A 21644-nucleotide genomic window follows, 5' to 3' on the forward strand; every position below is an offset into this window, starting at 1 on the left:
CTCACGCTTCATCTCTCAAAAAATAAATAAATGTTAAAAAAAAATTTTTTTTAACTTTAAAAAAATAATGCAGAGATTATTTCTAATATAGAGTTAATTGTAATTTGTTAATGTCTATAATAGATTTGTCTTTCAGGCAGATTTCCATAAACACATCTGCTGACCTTTAATAACTTAGAATACAGTTTTGAGTCTGTTACATGTTTACCCTTTTATACAAATTTATTGTCATAGTAAGTTGTTTGGGGAAAAATATACTTGTTTATTCAGTTAGGAAGTATGTTCTAGGACAATTGAATAAAACAATCAGATACTTGAAAGTTACTCACTTATTGAAGTTACCATCGTTGCCTTATGCAAATGAACAGCCTTCCCTGTTGTTAAAGTAGCAAGTTACTATTCTATAAAATGCAATTATGTTTTTTCGGTGGGTGGGGACCACTGCTCTTTTCTTTCAACACAGCTCATGAACATTTAGTTACTTTGCTCTCCCAACTCTCTAAATTTATTTTAGGTGGTGCTCCATTTTGTTACATTGCAGGCCTTGAGCCCAAATGCTCCCTCCCCTGCCCTTTTCAACCAAAAGTTTATCTTCTTATCTTTAAATCTGGCGTCAATATCCGAGTCATCTACTTAGTATCGATAATTATGTACAGGTTGCTTTTGTTTTTTTAATCAAAATGAAGCATGTGGTGAGCTAATTTTTGCTCCCAAGACCAGGGTTCTCTTCCCCATTAAAGAAGTTGGAGAAGTTGGTTTTGCTCAGTCCCATAGACATGCTCCTCTCCCAGCTGGCTTCTTTGTGAACTAGGCACAGAGTGCACACTTTTTACGACCATAAAGTAATTCAGGACACTCCTCCTGCCAGTTCACAGCCAACTCTGCCACATGGAAAGAACGGATTATATACCAAATAGAAAATGGGCTCTTCCCCCCCCCCCCCCCACCGCCCACCGGTTTTAAACAATCTTTGCGTATGGTTATTAATGAGCATATCTGTTTTGAAACTTTTTCTTACAAGATGAGGAAAGTCAGTTAAGGAATATTGTCACATCATTGGCAGAGTTTAGTCTACAAAGGAGAACTTAAAAGGCAAAAAATGCTTTGAAAATACATTTTTCCAAGTAGAAAAGGAAAGAAAAGATGCATTGTCTTTAGCTTAAGAATATAAACATACCAATGAAGTCAGTTTCCATTCATGAAGTTTGATTTCCATAGTAACATTAACTTTAAATAAAAATATATGTAAAAAAACAATGAAACCACATCATCATCACGATAGGTGTTGGAAGTTTATTCTACAGATCTAGCATAAGTTCTAAATACGGGTTTCTTGCGTTCACGCTAACATTTGATAAAACGGCATGTTCAAGTCATTTGCTGAATTCTGTCCAGTTCTCCATTTTACATCATATTAGAACTTGCATGAATGAAACAAACTATTTAACTTCTCTGGGGTTTAAACAAATGTCTTTAATAAAGGGGTTTATGTAGTAGGGAGGTTTTAAAGAGTAAGGTTTTAGTTGTCTTACCTTACTTAAACTACCAGGGTAACAAACTATACAAAGCTGTTTAAGTTTAAAATTTGTATCCTTGCCCCCTCCCCCTCCCCCCATGAATAATTGAGACAGGAAGCGTAGAGGGGTTGTTAAAAGTAACGTCTTTTTTTTTTCCTGATTATTGGGTGTTCTCTTTTTCAGGTGAAAACAAATGGAGTCTCTGCCGTCAGACTGGAATCACCCTTAAAGAATGACCCATTTGAAGATCTGTCATTCAGTCTGCTTGCTGTATCCAAGGCTCAGTCATCCATTCAAACATCACGTGCTCCAACCCCAAACCCAAAGGGGTTGATTCAGTTGCCTTCTGCAACACAAAGTAACATGAATACTTTGAGTTCTGTAACTTGCATGCCTCCAATTCCAGCCCGGAGTAAATCCCAGGAAAATACGCGATGTTCTCCAAACCCATTTATTACTAGCTTGACCAGCACAAATCCTTTCACCGACAGGACTGCAGCTCCCGGAAACCCATTTAGAGCCGAGTCTCAAGAATTGGAGGCAAGTTCGTGGCTCTCCAAAGACGAGCCTGTTGCCAGCAGTCCTTTCCCTTCCCTGAGGCCTCTTGGTCATAACAATAGCAAGCCTTCATCATTCGATGGTTTTAAGGACAGTTTTGACCTGCAGGGCCAGTCTTTGGCAAAAATCAGCAACCCAAAAGGATGGGTAACCTTCGAGGAGGAGGAGGACTTTGGTGTGAAAGGGAAGTCAAAGTCATCTTGTCCAGACCTACTGAATAATCAGCCGAGTTCGCTCTCTGGCTCCGTGACCTTTGATGATGACTGGAATAAAGGCACAAATGTTCCTTTCTGTGTGTTGCCATCAAGACGACCACCTCCACCTCCTGTCACTCTGCCCCCACCTGCCACCACCCCTCCTGTAGCTCCTTTCACAACCTTGCCATCGAAGGCATCACCCACACTAGACTTTACAGAAAGATAAGGTTATGCAATAGAAAACAGTTTTGGATTTGTTTGTTTGTTATTCAGTTTGGGCAGGTGAGAGCCAAAAGAATTGGGCATTAGTTCCTCATTATGTGCAATATGGAATTGTTAAGTGCACTGATGTTGTCACGAAATACCACTATTTAATGTGTACAAAGCTGGAATATGTGTATATTGGAAATAAGGAAAAAGTCCTTCTCATTATTAACTGGAGTTTTGGTGTGTTTCCGTTTGGATAAATAAGAGAGGAGTAGCCATAAACAGTGCTCAAAACTACTTCAGACAGTAGTCCTTATTCAGAAATTCTCTGTCTTCTCTGAAGAAGAACCTTAAAAAAGCCCAGACAACTTCTAGCTGACATTCTCGCCTGCTCTTTGATACTTGTTAACAATGGTGTTTCCAGGTATTTACCGAAGAGCTATCTGAGTTATACTGAGACCATTGTGAAAGGCATGGCTTTAAAACACAAAAAGGCATGGGTACACACACACACACACACACACACACACACACACACACACATATATACGTATGTATACACTTACATATTTGTAAAACTTAGGACTCAGACAAAATATTTACCTACACGTTCTAACAGAGTTATTTTTTCGGTGTTTCATTACCAAAAGGATGGCTATACATGAAATTTGGACAGTTCGTTAATTTTCTTTCCAAAACTAGCATCTCACTACAGAACCAGACTTTCCTACCATTTCATCCCCCTCCCCCAAACACACATGACCCGCATCTTTGTTCCTTTGCGCTCCAGCATCTCCAGACGCTTTTTTTCCGGGAGGAGGTTCTTGGGGCTGGAAGCAGCCTATTTTGTGGTCACGGTCATGTGGATGGACACTCCAGCCCATACAACAAAGCACTATGGCCTTATCTCTCAGGAAGGCACATACCTCCAAGTTCAATGAGGAATGTTAGAGCTAAACGCACTCCCCTCTCTCTGCACTAAGGTGTATGTTGCCCATTCCCCTCCCACACTTTCCCTTTGCTGCTTTCTCTCCGGAACTTCATAGCAGGGAAGGCAGCGGTCCTCAGAATGCTTGGAGTTGGGGATCTACTCCGCGTGTGTGCTCTGTCCCCATCAGAGGCTACGCAACACATCTGTGAAGCTGCTTTACATTTTTAGAGGCTACCCCTCAAATTAGCTGTGGATTTTGTCTCCCGCACTGCCAATATGCAACTGACCCTGCTCTTATCTCATGAAGTTCACAGAATTTTTACACAATGTAGTGTTTTGGTATCATCACGTAATCCCAAACAGAAAACTCCGTGAGCGATGTTTTGTTGTCAGCTTAAGTTAAAATCATCCTCAGCCGTTGAGACTGATATTAACATTCCTTCTATAGGAAATTATAGATGTCCACCTAAATTCCATCGTCCACATTTAACCTTTAAAGATGTGCACTGGGAGAACATCAAAATAGAGTTCATGGCTAAGATTATGTAAAGTGGAAAAGCACAGCAAACTGCATTGCACTTAAAGCAAATCTAGTAGGGAAAAAAAAGCACTTTTCTAAATGCTCAAATGTTACCAAGATACTATATTTCTAGAAGTAATCCTCTCTCTTCACAGCCAGGATTTGCTGTTAGCACTAACTCTTGTGAGTTTTATATTGTGCTTTTTGGGGGTTCTAATCATTTCAGCAGTAGTATATTTTAAACAGCAGTATTACTATAAGCAGTGTGCTTCAGAATGTGAATTAACTTCTTGAAACTGTGGCTTTAACATCTATGTGATTAGTGTATGTGGTATTTGCTCTCCATTAGCAAAAAGAATTCATTATAAGCTTCACTAGTGCGGATTGCGGTTTCTGTGAGCGATGTTTCCTTTTGAGTACAAACTACTGTCTAAAACATACGTATCACGCAGCAGCTCAGCCTTTACCAGGAAAATTATATTTGGCAAGTTGCCGAAAGGGCACAGAGTTAGGAAAGTGAAAGGTACGCTGCAAATAACTAGCCATTATTCTGTGTTATTAAAATATTTACCAGTTCTGTTAAAAGCAGAGCAGAAATTAGACACTAAGGCTCTCTTTGTGAATTCTTTGTTCTCTATAGTAGATTGCTGTTTATATGTAAGAATTTTATTGCTTATGTGGCATACAATATTTATAACTATATACTTTATAGAAGTGCAGTATTAAAGTCAGTGGTATACAAACATTCTGTACATATCTGTGAAATGTGCTGTCATATGAAATAAATACACTTGTCTTTACCATGCTGACTACTTTGCTCAAGAGGGAAGAACTTTTCTCAGCCATTTTCCTTGAACTTTACATATGCAAGTGTAATGATATTTGGGGATCAGCTGTCGAATCGGGTGTTTTTTTAAGTTTATTTATTTTGAGGAGAGAGAGAGACCGAGCACATGAGCGGGAGAGGGTCAGAGAGAGGGAGAGAGAGAATCCCAAGCGCATTCCACACTGCCACCGCAGAGCCCAACACAGGGCTCAAAGCCACGAACCGTAAGATCATGACATGAGCCCAAGTCGAGCGGGACACTTGGCCGACTGAACCACCCATGTGCCTCCCAGATCAGGTATTTTAATTCAAGACTTCATTTCATCCATTTTACTTCTCCATATAATAATCTAAAAGTAAGAAAATCTTCTAAGACGACAAATCATCATTACGAAGAGAGGCCCTGATTCAAAGTCTTACTGGCCTGAAAATAATGCATGAAGCATGAATGATGGGGGTAGAAGGGAAATAGGCACAAGGACAGCCAGACACAGGAGACTGACTAAAAAGACCCAAGTTCAAGGCCAAGGCTAGTAGTTCCTTCCAGTATTGCCTTTTTTTCAGTCCTGTATGATTGCTATTCAGAACAGTGACCTTGATTCTTAAATCATTGAATCATGTTCAATATAATTTTAGATACAGAAGATATGTAGAAGTTATAGGTACAGAATAATAGGCTTTAAAAGAAACACTTGATTTTATGATTGAGAGACATACACAGTTGCTAAGAAATAATACAGAGAGATCCCAGGTACCCTTTACCCAGTTTCCCACCCCCGCCCCAGTGGTAACATTTTACAAATTATAGTATAATACTACAACCAGGACATCAGCATTGATGCAAAACACTTCCCGTCACCACCAGGATCCTTCGTGTTGCCCTTTTCCTGCTGTGATCCCATCCTGACTCCCCTGCCTTGTCCCTAGCTCCTGGAAACCACTAGTCTCCAGTTCTATAATTATGCCACTTCAGGAGTGTTTTATATATATGTGTATATATATGTGTGTATATATATATGTGTGTGTGTGTGTATGTAAATATATATATATATATAAATTCCATATACATATGGAATCATACGGTATGTGACCTTTTGGGATTGACTTTTTGACTCTGCATAATTATCTGGAGATTCATCAAGACTGCAGATGTCTTTTATTGTCGAGTGGTATTTCATGGTGTGGAGGTTAACACAGCTGGTTTAGGCATTCACCCACCCACCCACCCACTGAAGGACATCTGGGTTGGGGCTATTATAGACAAAGCTGCTATGAACATTCCCATACGGGTTTTTTCTTTTTCTTTTTAATTTTGCTTTTTAATGTTTATTGTTTTTGAAGGAGAGAGAGACAAAGCGTGAGCGGGGGAGGGGCAGAGAGAGAGAGGGAGACAGAATCCAAAGCAGGCTCCAGGCTCCAAGCCATCAGCACAGAGACTGACGTGGGGCTCGAACCCATGGACTGCGAGATCACGGCCTGAGCTGAAGTCAGAGGCTTAACCGACTGAGCCACTTAGGCCCCCCCCCCCCCCCCCGTACAGGTTTTCTTGTGAACATAAGTTTTCATTTATCTGGGAAAATGCCCAGGAGTGCAATTGCTGGACCACAGGGTAGGTGATGCTTGGATCTTTAAAAAACTGCCAAACTGTCTTCCAGAATGGACCATTTTACATTCCCATCAGCAATGTATGAGTGATCGACTTCTCTGCATCCTTGCTTGCATTTGCTGTTGTCACTACTTTTTCTTTTAGCCATTTCAGTAGAGGATATATCATTGTGGCTTTATTTCCTTAATAGCTAACCATGGTGAACACCTCTTCATGGTGAACATGCCATCTAATATCTTCTTTGGTAAAATATGTGTCTTTTGCCTATTTTCTAAATGGATTGGGTTTTTTTTTTACTGTTATTTTATTTTAATGTTTGGTTATTTTGAGAGAGCGTATGCAGGGGAGGGGCAAAGAGGGGGAGAGAGAGAATCCCAAGCAGGCTCTGCTGTTAGCACAGAGCCCAATGCGGTGCTCGATGTCACTGACCGTGAGAATATGACCTAAGTCTGAATGAAGAGTCAGGCACTTAACCGACTGAGCCACCCAGGCGCCCCTACTGTTGTGTTTTGAGGGTTCTTTGTCTTTTCTGTATACTCGCACTTTGTTGGATGCGTGGTTTGCCAATATTTCTCCCCGTCTATAACGTATCTTTTTATCCTCTTTACAAGTAGCCAGATCCTGAGCTCTGCAAGTCCACAAACTAACTACAGTCATGGTGACGGACAAAGGACAACCAAACTCACACGCAGGAAAACTGATATATAAAATTTCAAAATCCCTGTTCATTAATTTTAGGAAAATCAGTCTGAGCACATCAAGAGTTAGTGAACATGTAGAAGGATGGGGACTCAAACGCTGGTGTTGAGAGAGTATCGATTCTGGAGAGCAATTTAACCATGTCCAGAAAAATCCATATACTCTATCCCAAGAAATCTGACTTGTGGAGAAATTCTAGCGCACGTGGAACGGGACGGGCAATGTTCGTAATGGTAAAAACTAGAAATACACTAATCGTCACCGGGAATGGAGTGACAGATTTGGACAGCAGACCACTGTGTAAGTTAGAAAACAATACAGTATGACATTTCTATAAAAGTTAAAACACGAAAAATATCCTCTATTCTTTAGGGAGACATACACGTGTGTGTTGATGGTATGACAACAGCCAACGGGAATGATAAATTCAGCATAGTAGTTACCTTTGGAGAAAGGGAAGAAAAGAACGGAATCAGAGAGGGCTGTGTGGGAACTTTAACTGTATCTCTAATGTTGTTAGGGCCTTAAAAAAAAAAAAAAAAGGTTTTTTTCAGGAGACTAAAAATCTGTTCTTTTCCTCCCTCGCTGCCTGATATCTAACAGCCAACATGAATGACCTATTATCTAGACCACAGCATTCATCCCTAATGCATCGCTTCATTAGGTACAAATGGTCATAAGATGCCCTTCACCCTAGAAAGGCAACAGCGCCTAAAATATTCAGAGAAAAGTAGCCACACTGCTCAAGAGCACACACATACCACCTTTTGTCTTCAAATTCAGTAACCCGCTCGAGTCGTGCCAAGACGAGAGAGAGTCTTTGGTACAATTTAGGATTACCGAAACCACACTGAGAAAAAGCTACGCGCAAATTTGTAAGACATGGCCTGTATGAGGGGAAAAAAAAAAAAAAAAAAAAAGACTGAAAGAGGACACTGAAAGGAATGTTAATAAAAGTTAGCAGGACTACACCGGCAAATATCAGTGCTGACAAAGATTAAAGATACCGCAAAGCGCTTGGTCTATGGAGTGTTTTCCTACCAACTGAGGAATAAACTACATACTTTCTACCAAATGATTCCTACCAAATAATAAACTACATATTTAAACGAAACGGGATGGCCAGCACATGAGTTTTCCACGCTTTGTTAATTTTAAAACTTACACCCAGAGACCCTGTAATATAGGAGTTTGCGCATAAATGGTTCTCACCACCTAGAAAGCAAGACACTTACAACCAAGTTGTAAGCTTGGTTGGCTTAGGGGTACAGAATCAGATTCAGGAAAAACAGGGGGATGACCTTATGGCCAGCACTCAAGAGCTCAGAGAACACAGTAGGTCCCCTTCTCCCTCTGAGAACAGAGACATTTACCATTCTGCCCAGTACTGCATGTTCCAGGGTCTGCGTGGTCCCTGCCCCAATACTAGAGGTGAAAACACATCTGCTCGCTGGGCTCCATACCCTGTCTAGGACCAGTCTAACAGTCTTCATATGAGACCCCGAATTGGTTTTTGGCATTTCCAAGCCCATAGTCACACACTATCCACTCTGCCCCGGAGACCCCAGGGACGAAGTTCCAATGGGGAGAGCCAAAGTTTCAGGAATACAAAGTAGCAGGTGCTTGCAATATTCAGATCGGGCAATGGCCTTTCGAAGGAGATAACGAGGGTTGAAGCCTTGCACTATCATACGTAGCTTTGGTGGCACCTTGTTATCAAGGACTAAGTGCAAATGTCACCCAATTTGGTTTTCTTTATGCTTCTATCTGAATCTGCCTTGTCCCTTATATTTTGTTTTCTCTTTCTCACTTCCACTGGGATATAAACTCCCTGACAGCAGTGACCCACGCCTGGAAGAAATAGCGCCTGTTCAATAAGAATTTTTCGGGCGGTGGCTGGCTGGATAGTTTGGGCACGGTCGCTCCGGCAGCAGCCGCTAGAGCCACCCTAGATAGGCGAATCCGAATTAGCCCGCACAGAGGAGGACGCACACTTTTTCCCGCCCCTCGGTGCTCACACCCCGCGCCCCGCGCGAACCACTCCGCCCCCCGCCGCGAACATCTCCAGACCGGAAACAGCGGGAAGCACTTCCGGAAGTGGTGAGTGACAGCGGCGGAAACGCCGCTGGGACTTGTAGCGCCAGCGGGGACCCGCTTCAGGGCTCGGCGTCTGAGGGTGCCCACCACCGCACCCCTCCCCCCGCCCCACACATCTCTCTAGGTGGAACCTCGGGCCCGGGAGAGTGGACGGGGCGTTCCGCGCTCCCCGCCGATAGCTTGGGCTGTGTTGGGCGGTTGCCCCGACAACGGGCACTTCCGGGAACGGCGCAGGACGAAGCCTGCCGGGCGGGGGGCGGCGCTGGACGGCGGCCGTCTCGGACCGAGTGGATCGTTGCCCGGCAGCACCTGCTTCCGGGAGCTTCGGCCCCGCCCCCCGCGCGCGGCGGCTTCTCCACCCTCGGCTTCTGACTGGCGCTGGCGGCCCGGTGTTTCCTTGTTGCTCCTGGCAACAGGCACTTCCGGGAGTGAGGGCCTTCCCCCTCCCGACCCCGCGGGCCCGCGAGCCCCGAGTTCCGGTCTCCAAGCAGCGGTTAGGCGGCGGTCGCTCCTCGGCCTCGGGTTACGGCGGGCCGCGCATCCCGGGCCTCCTCGCCGCCTCGGCGGGGTCTCCGGGGCCGCCATGGTTCTGCTGCACGTGAAGCGGGGCGACGAGAGCCAGTTCCTGCTGCAGGCGCCGGGGAGCACGGAGCTGGAGGAGCTCACGGTGCAGGTGACCCGGGTCTACAACGCGCGGCTCAAGGTGCAGCGCGTCTGCTCAGGTGCGGCCCAGCGGCGCGGCGAGTCTGCGGCCGGGACCGTGGAGCCCGCGCCGGGGCGGGGAGAAACGGGCCATCCGGGATGGGGAAGTGGGGCGGGAGCCGCAAGACTTTCTCGGGCCGGCTGGGCGGAGAGGGTCAGGTTTGCGAAGATTTGCAAAGACGTGCGGCCGGCGGGCTCGAGAGGGGACAGTCCGCCGGGGTCCAGCGGAGAGCGGAGTGACGCCGGCACCCCGCGTGCGGACAAGGCCAAGTGCGCGTCGAAGCGCCGCGGGGCAGGGTGTGAAGTAGCCGGGGAGACGGGCTAACCCGGGGGAGCCGAAACACCCGGTCCGAGAGCAGGTGTAGTGGAAGGAAATCACTCTGTCGAGACGCCTGGAGTGGAGCGCCTCCCGGTGGGGGAGCACCTGACTTTGGGACGCCCCCACCTCCCGAGGGTGGGAAGAGCAACCTTGGCGTCCCTTGCCCTTCTCCAGGAAACACAAGCCTGTGCCTCATATTACAACGTTTGGTCACTCCTCTCGAACGCTCTAGAGCAGCGCTGTCTGGCGACTTTCCGCCTCGAGCGAGGTGCTCCCGATTTGTGCTCCCATGGTGATACTCCAGATGTGGTCTAGTGTTTCTGTAATACGTGATTTTTGTGCCATGGAGAACTCCTTAAGGGTTATGGTTTCTGCCTTTATGGCGCATACATGTAGTTTCTTAGAAAATTTACTGATTCCAAAACCAGCTCAGTATTAAATGTTTTTCTTTTTTATTTAAAACATTTGGGGAGAAAAGTGACTCCAACTTCTTTTTCTATAAAATTATCAATTGAAAATGTGCTGCTAAATATTACGAGTCGTGCTAGTGGCTCACTCATTTATTCTGTAGCTCCCATTGTCCACTGTGATTCAGGCAGGCCCCAGGGCTCTGCCTGCCAGAGACCAGGGTGAAGGAGACCAGCCCCTGGCCCCCAGATGTTTAGTGTCTGGTAGGGAGAGAGACAATAAAGACCCCATTAAGTTACACCCTTTGTTTCGTAGTGTTGTATTATTACAAGCCACCTGGTGTCTTCCTACAGTGCTATGGAAACTAGGAGGGAGGGAGGGAGGAAGGGCGGGCAAGCGATTTTGCAAGGTTAAAGTGTGGGTTAGTTTTGGGGTGGATATATATGGGATTGGAAAAATAGAAAGCCACACTTTTGCATAGTGAACATGATACCAGAACACCAAAGTCTAGTCCCATCTCTGCCTCTTTGGAAGGGTGTGAATTGCCTGAAATCCTCTCCACTGACCAGATTTACACAAATTATTTAGAAAGTGTCTCTAAAGTTGCAAGCCTCAGGTGACAGGGCTGTAAATGAGGGAAGACCAGGATGTGGAAGATTCTCTTGCCTGCTTCACAAGGCGAAATGCGATAATCTATGTGAACACGCTCAGAAATTGTAACGCCCTTGGTGGATATGTATTTAGACCGTCAGTGAATTTTAACTCGTGCCCCCTGAGTCCCAGAAGGTACAGCCCAGCAGAGGATTCGCGCACAGAGCCTGCAACCCCTGCTGCCCGCGACCACGGTGAGCTCCTAAACTCGGTGCCGCTGCTGACCTAGGACAAATGGGTGACCGTGTGTCAAAGGTCAAGGACAGGCCTGGCCCAAACCAAGTGGTATCTAAGCATTTGCTAAATAAAATAGGGAGCCGCTGGGCAAGACCCCTGACCCCCAGGGAGCCTACATTTCACTGAGGTGTAAGGTGTTGTGATGATAATTGTGATGTATATTGTGTAACTTTCTCTTATTTTTAAGAAATGGAAGAATTGGCAGAACATGGCATATTTCTCCCTCCTAATATGCAAGGACTGACTGACGACCAGATTGAAGAATTGAAATTAAGGGATGAATGGGGTGAAAAGTGTGTACCCAGTGGGGGCCCGGTATTTAAAAAGGATGACATCGGCCGAAGGAACGGGCAAGGTAATCCAGCTAGTGTCTTCTGTGTGCACGCGCGAACATAGCAGGAAGTATGCAGGTGGCAGTTTCACGTGAAAACACGGACCTCGGGGGGCACCTGGGTGGCTCAGTTGGTTAAGCGTCCAACTTCGGCTCAGGTCATGATCTCATGGTTCATGGGTTTGAGCCCTGCGTCGGCTTTGTGCTGACAGCTCAGAGCCTGGAGCCTGCTTCAGATTCTGTGTCTCCCTCTCTCTCTGCCCCGCTCCTGCTCATGCTCTGTCTCTCTCTCTCTAATAAAATAAACATTAAAAAAAAAAAATTAAAAAAAAAAAACAAAAAACACAGACCTCAGTTTTCTGTACAAACGTATGAAATACTGCACCGTGTAACCGACTCCCGTGGTACCGTGCAAATCCAGAATGAATCGGGTAGGTCGAGGAAGCATCTGTCTTCTTGCTCTTTCTTTACTAAGGTGCTGCGAGCTTTTACATCAGATGAACCACCTGAAGCTGCCAGTTTTGTAGGTAACAAATGGTGAAAATTGAATATGGTTCGACCGAATAGTTTTGGGGGGCAATCATTGACAACGTATTGAGGGTTCTGTTCTGTTACGGTTTGCAGCTACTAGGGTTTGGCTAGAGATTCTGTGTGAACAGAGGCGATGAGTGTCGGCACATGGTCTCCCCTTGAATCGAGGGCACGGCCCTCTGTGGTGTAAAACGTCTTAGTCCACGTCAGCATTCTGAAATCATTCCCCCTTTAGTGTGCGGTTGATCGTGTGGAATTTCAAGGAAAAAAAGACGGGAGTCCATTTTGATGGTTTATCCCTTTTAACCTGAGTAAAAGGCCCCGTTTAAAAGACCGTAATTGATCGTTTAACAAACACCTAAGCACCTACGCGTCTACTGTGCTAGAACACTGTGCGGAGCGAAAGAAATACAAAAGTGTCCCTCCAAGGACTTGACAGGCTCAAAAAATATTTTTGTAAAAAAAATAGTGAAGATGATAGGAATTTTTAGTGTCATTTCGGGTGGGTTTTAGCCTGGAAAATGGTTGGCTGTCTTCCACAGATTTTCATAATGTAAACTCATTGTCAATTTGGAGAGATGTGTTTGCTTTTTGTTTTTTTTTTTTTTTTAATGTTTATTTACTTTGAGAGAGAAAGCGTTAAGCAGGGGGAGGAGCAGAGAGAAGGAGAGAGAGAATCCCGAGCAGGATCCGTGCTGTCAGCACAGAGCCTTGATTTGGGGCTCTATCCCACGACCCTGGGATCGTGACCTGAGCCGAAATCAAGAGTCAGATGCTTAACCGACTGAGCCACCCAGACGTCCCAGGATATTTGTGCTTTTTAGAAGGAATTGCATCACTGAAAAAAAATAATAGTATGTCCTGAGAACCAGTTAATGGTTCATTATTCACCTTTAAACCAATATTATCTTAAATTAACCATTTCTATTCTAACACAACTTTATGTTTCTAGCGTTTTCAGTGTCTTAATTCATGCTTTTATTTATTAAGAAGTTGAAGCTCTGTGGGGCTCCTGGGTGGCTCAGTCGGTTAAGCCTCCGACTTCGGCTCAGGTCATGATCTTATGGGTCATGAGTTCCAGCCCCACGTTAGCCCCTCTGCTAACAGCGCAGAGCCCGCTTCCGATCCTGTCTCCCTTTCTCTCTGCCTCTCCGTCGCTTGCGCACAATCTTTCTCTCTCTCACTCAAAAATAAAGAAACTTAAAAAAAATAAATAAATAAAGCAAAGCTTTGAGAGCCTTCCTAGCTTCTCGCAGCCAGCTTCCCTGTGTCCCTCACCTGAATTCCACGAGTGTCCTCCTCTCAGGTCCTTGCTCCCTGACTTGGCCAGGAGGGATTAGGACATCTAAGGGTTTTGGGGGGTTTGTTTGTTTTGGTTTTGTTCGTTAGTTTTTCCCTCGCCCCTCCCCAAGAAGACCTTTAAAGATAGCTGTTTCTCTCCCTCTTCCCGGTTCTATTTCCACAGCTCCAAATGAAAAGATGAAGGAAGTGTTAAAGAAGACTATAGAAGAGGCCAGAGCAATCATATCGAAGGTTAGCTTTTTTAAATGAAGCCCTAAGGCCTGTCATTTGAAATACAGACTCCACTCACTCCAGAGTGGAGTTATCTGCGGCCCAGCCCGTTCTTTTTCTAGCCTTCCCGGGGCAAGGCAAGGACCAGCCTGTTTGGGTGTGGGTGGTCGCTTTTCCTTTTCATATTGGTGACAGCCGTCCTGAATCCTCCCGGTCTCCCGGGTCAGGCAGAAAGGGTGCCTGGCCTGCACGAGTACGATGTGGACTTGTGGGACACTGTGTAGTGCGTGTGGCACAACCACGAGCTGATGGGTACGTGATGTTGGGAAAACTTGAGAAAGTGAAACGTAAACATCGTGACCCTGTAAGAGCTCCGTGGATATTTGATTGCCGGAGTTCGTGCCGCTATGAATTACTTTTTTGCAATGGTCACTAGTACTTACGCAGAAGCTGTTTCATAGAAGGAGAAGCAGAGGTCATACCTGACAGTGCAGGTAATGTGACCCTGGAGAAAAAGAATATTAGGATGTTTGAATAATTGTTTTGTCTGTCAGTTGCTTTATTTATGTGTTGGCCCTGGGCGTTGCTACCCCCCGCCCTCCATTCCAGCCTTCTCAGTGGATAACTTTTTTTTTTTTCTTTTCCTACTGATCACTGGGCAAAATCACTTTTTTTTTAATTTCTTTTTCAATGTTTATTGATTTTTTAGAGAGAGAGAGAGAGGGAGACAGAATCTGCAGTAGGCTCCAGGCTCTGAGCTGTCAGCACAGGGCCTGATGCAGGGCTCAAACTCACGGACTGCGAGATCATGACCTGAGCCGGAAGTTAGAAGCTTAACTGACTTTAGGGGCGCCTGGGTGGCTCCCAGTTGAATGTCTGACTTCGGCTCAGGTCATGATCTCACGGTTCATGAGTTTGAGCCCCACATCGGGCTCTGTGCTGGAGCCTGCTTCAAATTCTGTGTCTCCCTCTCTGTCTGCCCCTCCCCTGCTCATGCTCTGTCTCTCTCTGTCTCAAAAATGAATAAAGAAAAACAAAAAACAAAAAAAAAAAGCTTAACCGACTGAGCCACCCAGGCATCCCTGGGCAAAATTACTTCTTTTTACATTTTTTTTTTTTTTTTTTAAGTTTATTCATTTTTCAGAGACAGAGCGTGAGTGGGGAAGGGGCAGAGAGAGAGGGAGACACAGAATGCGAAACAGGCTCCAGGCTCCCAGCTGTCAGCGCAGAGCCCGACACGGGGCTCGAACCCACGGATGGGGAGATCATGACCTGACCTGACCTGACCTGATCATGACCGACTGAGCCGCCCAGGCGCCCCATGGGCAAAATTACTTCTAAACCAACATGTCCTTAATTCTTCAAGCTCTTAACTAATCCTTTAAATGCTTCAGGAATGACTGCTCTTCAGTGCCTATTAATTTAGCAAAAGCTCTCTCAAGTCCGACAAGGAAGGCTTTGGTCCAGCCCAGTGTTTGCAAAATGCCTTTGATCCTAGAACCTTTTTTTTTTTTACAGTATTGATCGTAACTGTTAACACCTGATCAAACTAGCACGTGTCAGGGCGTGTGAGGAAAATCGTGGCCTGGACACTGCTCTGCACCCTTCACTCCCCTCACTGTCTGCTGTGGAAATCCTTTCCGGTCTCTTTGCTTGTGGATCTTCTTACGTGGTTGTCCGAATTTACAGGGAGGCTTCTCGGGCTCCAGTCCTTTGCTGCAGTGATTTGCCCAAAGTGACAGGGCTCCCGAGTGGCCGGCCTGACTTCTCGCCCGGGGCCCTTTCCACGCCGCCTCCAGAAATGCAGTGCATGTCACCGTCCCCTCTCCAGAGCTGGCCACGGTGGGGACAGTTAGCACTGTGGGGCAAGCAGGAGAAGGTTCGAATCCTGTGGCCGGAGGTTCATCATGGGGAGAGTGAGAGATGGTGGACCATCCAGACGCGGTGGCTCCTCGGGAACGAGACCACTGTCTCTGTGGCCCCTTTTCCTGAGCTGTCCCTCTGCTGAGAGCAGGAGACCAGGTCATTGGGGCGTCTGCTGCCCTGAAGCCGCACCGGCGTTCCTCTGTCACCCTGCCGTGTTACCTGGCCAGGGATCACTGCCCTTGGCATTTCGTGGAGCTTGTACAGAAAATGACTCACCCGCGCTGAGTTAATGTTGGTGGCGGTGGGCGACGTTTTCTGAGCAGAAAGACTTCCCTCACGTGACCCCGTATCTGGGAGCTCTGCACACCTATCCTCTGGCATAAGCCTCTGATGGGAAGACCTGATATGTTTTCTGGGGATCTGTGACTCCCGAAACAATCTCGTGAGCCACCTGCGAGCAAGCAAGGCAGGAATATCCCCTCTGTTTCACAGATGAGAGCAGAGCTTTAGAGAGTTCGGATCTGGGCCCCCAGGGCACGGTCCACCTTCCTCCCTCAGGCCACACATCCGCCCTGCCCCCCTCAACCCCCTCTGGGACCTGGGCGTCCCTGCCACAGAACTCCTGCGGTCACTCCTCCTCCTGTCTTACTAGTCCGCCACTCGGTCAGATTAGAGCACCGTCATCCAGAATGGCCCCCTTTAGCGCAGGACCTCCCGTCCCCCTTCCCCATCCCTGAGCCCCCGCCCGGCCACGCCGCCCCACTAACGCTGCTTCCCTAACCCATCCTCGCCCAGTCCTGCCCTGCCTGCCTCCTTCCTTCCGGCGTGGCACAGCGGTCAAGGCTGTCTTGGCAGGAGCCCTCAGTTCTCTGTCCCTCCTGCAAGGTCCTCTTCTCATCCCTCCCTGGAGATTCTGATCTGTGTCTAATCCCCCCCCGCCCCGGGCTCTCCCCCATTTCTGCTGCTGCCCCCACTGTTGCTTGCCCAGAAACCCAGGATGGGGGGTGATGTTTTCAGTGCCTCCTGTTCTGTGGGCTACGTCTACTCTGTTAATGCACTCAGGCCTCTTTCCTTCTCCAGAAATCAGTTCTCTGTGGCTTCACCCTCACACCGCCCTGTCCCTCCCAGCGAGCTTCCCGGAGCAGACGTACCGCCACATGCGTGGCCCGGAACCTCCTGGGTGTCTCAGGACCCGGCCTCTGTTTCCTTCCCCCACAGAGACGGTCATCTCAGGGCCACCCCTTCGCTTCGCAGGTCGGAGGCTTTTCTGTCTGACACTGTTCTCTAAGCACGTTGAGGACCCTCCTGTCCTCCTGTCCCCTCCCAGCTCCCTGAGTGCCCTTTCTCTTGCCCCTCACCATGTTGAGTGTTTATCGAAGCACTTTCTCCTGGGTCCTCTTCTCTCTCCTTGCCCCTCCCCCCAGTGTTTTACCTCCTCCTCCAAATGCACAGTCTGCCTCCGCAGGGAACTCCAATCTGTCTCCTCCCCCTGATGCCTTCCTTCACCTGCACCTGGTTCCTAGACACTTCTTCCTGAAAGCCCTCGAGGAAGCTCAGGTTTCCTAGAGCCGAGAGTTCGATTCCTCGCTCCTCCCTGTGCTCTGGACCCAAGGAGAAGCACTTCCCGCAGACTTGCCACTTGGTGTTGGCAGAGCCACCGGTGCCTCGATGACACAGGCTGTTGTCCCCCCCCCAACCCCCGTGAGCCTTACCTTGGGTCCTGTACCATCTGTCCCACGATGGCGACAACCCAGCGCCTTCCGTTGCCATAGCCACCGCTTTATTGAAGGCGCCCTGGTAGCCTTTTGGTGCCTTGCAGATACCGACCGGGAGGCCTGGGTTCAGGTTTGACACTAACTACGCAGTGTTGCTGCAGACCCCTCAAGTGAAAGGGCAAGGTCCCCGGCAAGAGACCACACCTTCAGACGCCAGGCAACCCACGGCGCTTCTGTCCCGGCTGTAAATCTGGAGGTTCCCACAACCCCCCCGCCTGGTTCACCAGTTCACAGAACACACTGCGAGCGCTGTACTTTCGACTATGGCTTTGTTGTAAAGGACACAACTCGGCGCCGAGTGGAAGAGATGTAGGGCGAGGTCTGGGGTGCAGGGTGCAGAGCCTGTGGGCGCTCTCCTGGGATTCCCGGCACCTGCCTTTGAATAGCAGTGTGTTCTCCGCCCCAGAAGCTCCTCCGGGCTCCGATGCCCAGGATTTTTATCGGGGTTTCTATACGTGGGCGTGAGTAATAAAATCCTGGGCCACGGGACTCCTCTCCATCTCCCCTCCCTTTTCTCCCCCCCCCCCCCCCCGGCCAGGATGGTGATGGGGGTTGGGTCTGAAAGTTTCAACCCTCTAATCTCTGCTCCCTCTCCCTGAAATGAGGTCCCACGTGGGTCACCTCATTAGCATAAACTCTGGTGTGGTCCAAAGGGGCTCGTTATGAGTAACAGACATTCCTGCCACTCAGGAAATTGCTGGGCATTTCCCTGCTCTCCCCCAGCCGGGAGCCTTCTTCACCCACCACAAGGTTAGGCTCCTGCCCGGGAGAGATGTCGCCACCTGTCCTCCGTGCAGATTCCTCAGCCTGGCCTCCCCAGCACGAGCCCCAACGTCCCCAACCCCCTTGGGCACTGGTGCACTGGCTGCACTTACCTGCTGCTCTTTGCTTCTCCTGGTCCTGTCGCTCACCTGCCTGCTCCACCTTCCCCCCACCGTGGCGTGGCATGGCCCGATCCCCTCGGTCTGCGCTGCTGAGCGTCCTCCGCACTTGACTGCCCTCGTCGGCCCCGCTCGTAGTCTGCTTGGTGGTCTAGGCCGTGGCGGGCGCAGCAGAAGCCCCGCGAGGATGTTGGTGGCTTCGGTAGCAAGCCCCATTGGAGTCCTTTGTGTCCTGTGGCAGTCGTCTCTGCAGGAGACTGGTACAAGAACCCGATCAGTACTTACTGAATCGGTCAGTCCCATTGTACAGAATGATTCCTGTCCCTGTCCCTTCAGAAACAAGTGGAAGCCGGAGTCTGTGTTACCATGGAGATGGTGAAAGATGCCTTGGACCAGCTGCGAGGTGCAGTGATGATTGTCTATCCCATGGGGCTGCCGCCATACGATCCCGTCCGGATGGAATTCGAAAATAAAGAAGACTTGTCTGGGACTCAGGTATGTGGCTCTTGGGCGTCCTGTGGGGTGGGTCACTGCAGAGTTGGGCCTCCTCTCCTGGACGTTGTGTTTCGCTTCATACACAGCCTTCCATCCTGCCATGCTGTGCTTCCAAGCAGAGCCCTGGGTTTAGGGGAGACCCCGAAAGTAGTGCTCGTGGTTGAGGGCACACAGAGGGGCAGGAAGTTTGTGGGGCTGCCCAGCAGGAGTAACTGAAAACCTGCCCGTTCTCTTTGGCCACTGGGAAGCCAGAAACCTAACTCGTGCCTGTTTCTACCCAAAGTGCATTCATTGGTCCCTTTGCCTGGAATTTTGTGTTCTAGCCTCACCTTTTGTTTCATGTTATTTTCCTGCATTTATGTTCCATTTTCCTTTGTTTTTCTCATTTATCCTTTATCCCATTGGACAGTGCCTGTGGCTCTGAGCCATCTTAAATAGGCGGGCTGTGCAGAAGCAGACAAACAGCCCCATTGTGCCTAGATGTAAAAACCGGGCTGGATTCCAGTGTTCTTTCCTGGCAGTATCCTCAAAATCCATCCAAGAAGGACCTTGTATTGTAGATGAGGGTACACATGAGATATAGGGTGCTCCCCACCTCCCAGAGCAGGAGGGTGACGAAGTCAGGGCAAGAGTTGGAGCTACCAGGAAAGGCATGAAAATGGGCAAGGGCTTTGGTTCGGTGGGGGTGGTGGTGTCGCCCGTGGGGAGAGGTGAGGTGGGGTGGGGCTGAGATGCCAGACTCTGCCCCACACTGGTGGAGGGGGGACCAGCCAGGCTCCGTGCACCTGGGGGAGGATCACACGCGTGGGCCAGTGTCCGGATGCACCTTAAAGCCAGTTCTGACCACGGCCCCAGGCAGGACTGAATGTTATTGAAGAATCAGAGGCCCAACTGTGGTGGGCGGCCAAGGAACTCAGAAGAACAAAGAAGCTTTCAGACTATGTGGGCAAAAATGAGAAAACCAAAATTATCGCCAAGATTCAGCAAGTGAGTACTTTTGCTTTCACACGACACCACTTTTTGTTAACTGTTTTCCAACCAATAAAAAATTAGAGTAACTCTCACTTAGTCTCTTTGTTACAAATACTTTAATCCCGTTAGTGCAGGCTTAACGTAAAACAGCGAAAACTGGAAGACAGTATGGATTGCTTGACGATATCTGGAGTTTGTTTTAATGGGGGGGTGTACATAAGCCATGCTAATTTCAACCTTAGAAATAGGGCTACAAGTTACTAAAAGTGGTTCTCAAAATGGAAACTACAGCCTAGAGCACTGATTTCGAGTTTTCAAAGTACTGATCCTCTGTAAACAAGGAGGATGTGCCAGAAGTCGTTACATATATAGATCGCGGAGAGCCGTATCTGTGCGAGGCTGCTTTGCCTAAATCATTTCTCCATGATTATCTCCATCCCTTCTCCACTGGACCCGTGGCGGCCGGTGGCATTGCCCGGCCTCTGGTCTCTGTCCACGTGAGGGCCCAGGGTTGAGGGGCTGCTGGAGACCAAGCCTCTCCTGATGATCAGATCGGATCACCAGTTTATGTGTAGCAGTCGGCAAAGGCGGTTATGAAACATTCACTGTAACTTCCTGGGAGGCCCCTGTAAGAGTGCTGTAATCCACAGTCTGCTCTGCCCTCGTCTTTGCAGAGGGGACAAGGGGCCCCAGCCCGAGAACCGATCATCAGCAGTGCGGAGCAGAAGCAGCTGATGCTGTATTATCACAGAAGACAGGAGGAGCTCAAGGTACCGGGCTGATAGGTTTTCAGCAGAGCTGGCGCCACGGGCATTCACCCCCTTCCTTACCCAAGTGAGCGGGGGGGCCGCCGGAGGGGCCGTGAGTTCTGCAGGATGTAGGGAGGAGCGTTTCTAGAGCTCCCGCCTCTCCAGGGCCCCCGGGACCCTGCCAGGCATCCCACCTGCATTAGAGTCTGGGAGCATCCTTTTGGGGAGACGGGAGTGGGAGTTTGGACGTGGGTTCTTTCTTCAGTCTGTTCATGTTGCAAAACACTTTCCTGAAATGCCTTCCTGTGTAAAACAATTTATTTCCAGAAATTGGAAGAAAATGACGATGACTCCTGTTTAAATTCCCCATGGGCAGATAACACTGCTTTGAAAAGACATTTCCACGGGGTAAAAGACATCAAGTGGAGGCCAAGATGAAGTTCACCAGTTGGTGATGCTTTCATTAATACCGGCTCACCTTTCCTGTAGGCAAAATAAAAACACATTTAAATAATAATAGGGCGCCCACAACCCTCTGAAAAATGTTGAATTTCTAGTTGTCCTAGTTTTGCTCTCCGTTTGAATGTGTCCGATAAAAATTATTTAAGGTTTTAGAATTTAATAAATATATCCTCAAAAGCATCAGCCTCAGTTATTTGTATTTCAAAACAACTATTTAGTATCTTTGACTAAATACTAAATGTAATTACATGTTTTGCTTCTGGATCTGTTTTATATTCTCACGACCGCTGCTGTCTTGGAAGAAATGGAAGAAGTGTCTTTTCTCCTTGCGAGTCAGGTGTCCGCTGAGCAGCGTGACCGGCAGTGGCCGCTAGAGGCCGCCCGACACTCACCGCCCCGCTGGGCTCAGCCCTGGATCCTTCCAGGGCCTTCTTTAATCCCGCCCGACACGGTCACTTTCCTGGCATCGCCCAGCTCCCAAGGTAAAGTTTGCCTCCTGGCTGACGCCCGACTGGCCTCGCTGTCTAGGTGTAAAGGCTACACCGTGATGAAAGCCGGGGAGCAAGCTTGTCTGACCTGGAGACCGAACTGGTTC

The 21644-nt window shown here is 48.1% G+C and overlaps 2 protein-coding genes across 12 annotated transcripts in view; both read left to right on the plus strand.

The window, feature by feature from the left end:
- SYNJ1 (synaptojanin 1) overlaps positions 1–4733 on the plus strand; it is a 91148-nt gene extending 86415 nt beyond the window's left edge. For 7 of the 10 annotated variants that reach the window (XM_040484036.1, XM_040484029.1, XM_040484032.1 and 4 more), the window contains one exon: positions 1701–4733. In XM_040484036.1, the coding sequence (XP_040339970.1) occupies positions 1701–2498 (798 nt within the window). In that variant the 3' untranslated portion in view covers positions 2499–4733. The remainder of the gene's footprint in view (positions 1–1700) is intronic. The other 3 variants (XM_040484037.1, XM_040484038.1, XM_040484039.1) reach the window with 1 other exon arrangement.
- Positions 4734–9597: 4864 nt separating this feature from the next.
- CFAP298 (cilia and flagella associated protein 298) lies at positions 9598–21229 on the plus strand. Of its 2 annotated transcripts, XM_040484040.1 has the most exons (7): positions 9598–9880; positions 11663–11830; positions 13803–13870; positions 18708–18866; positions 19722–19853; positions 20513–20608; positions 20915–21229. In XM_040484040.1, the coding sequence occupies exons 1-7, from the start codon at positions 9742–9744 to the stop codon at positions 21023–21025; spliced, it is 873 nt and encodes a 290-aa protein (XP_040339974.1). In that variant the 5' UTR covers positions 9598–9741; the 3' UTR covers positions 21026–21229. The 2 variants fall into 2 exon arrangements, with proteins under 2 accessions (XP_040339974.1, XP_040339975.1); XM_040484041.1 differs by lacking the exons at positions 9598–9880; positions 13803–13870 and having other exon boundaries at positions 11753–11830.
- The last annotated feature ends 415 nt before the right edge of the window (positions 21230–21644 follow it).

The sequence above is a fragment of the Herpailurus yagouaroundi genome, unplaced genomic scaffold (assembly GCF_014898765.1).
Source record: "Herpailurus yagouaroundi ecotype Mexico unplaced genomic scaffold, PumYag 162, whole genome shotgun sequence".
NCBI classification, from domain to species: Eukaryota; Metazoa; Chordata; class Mammalia; order Carnivora; family Felidae; genus Herpailurus; species Herpailurus yagouaroundi.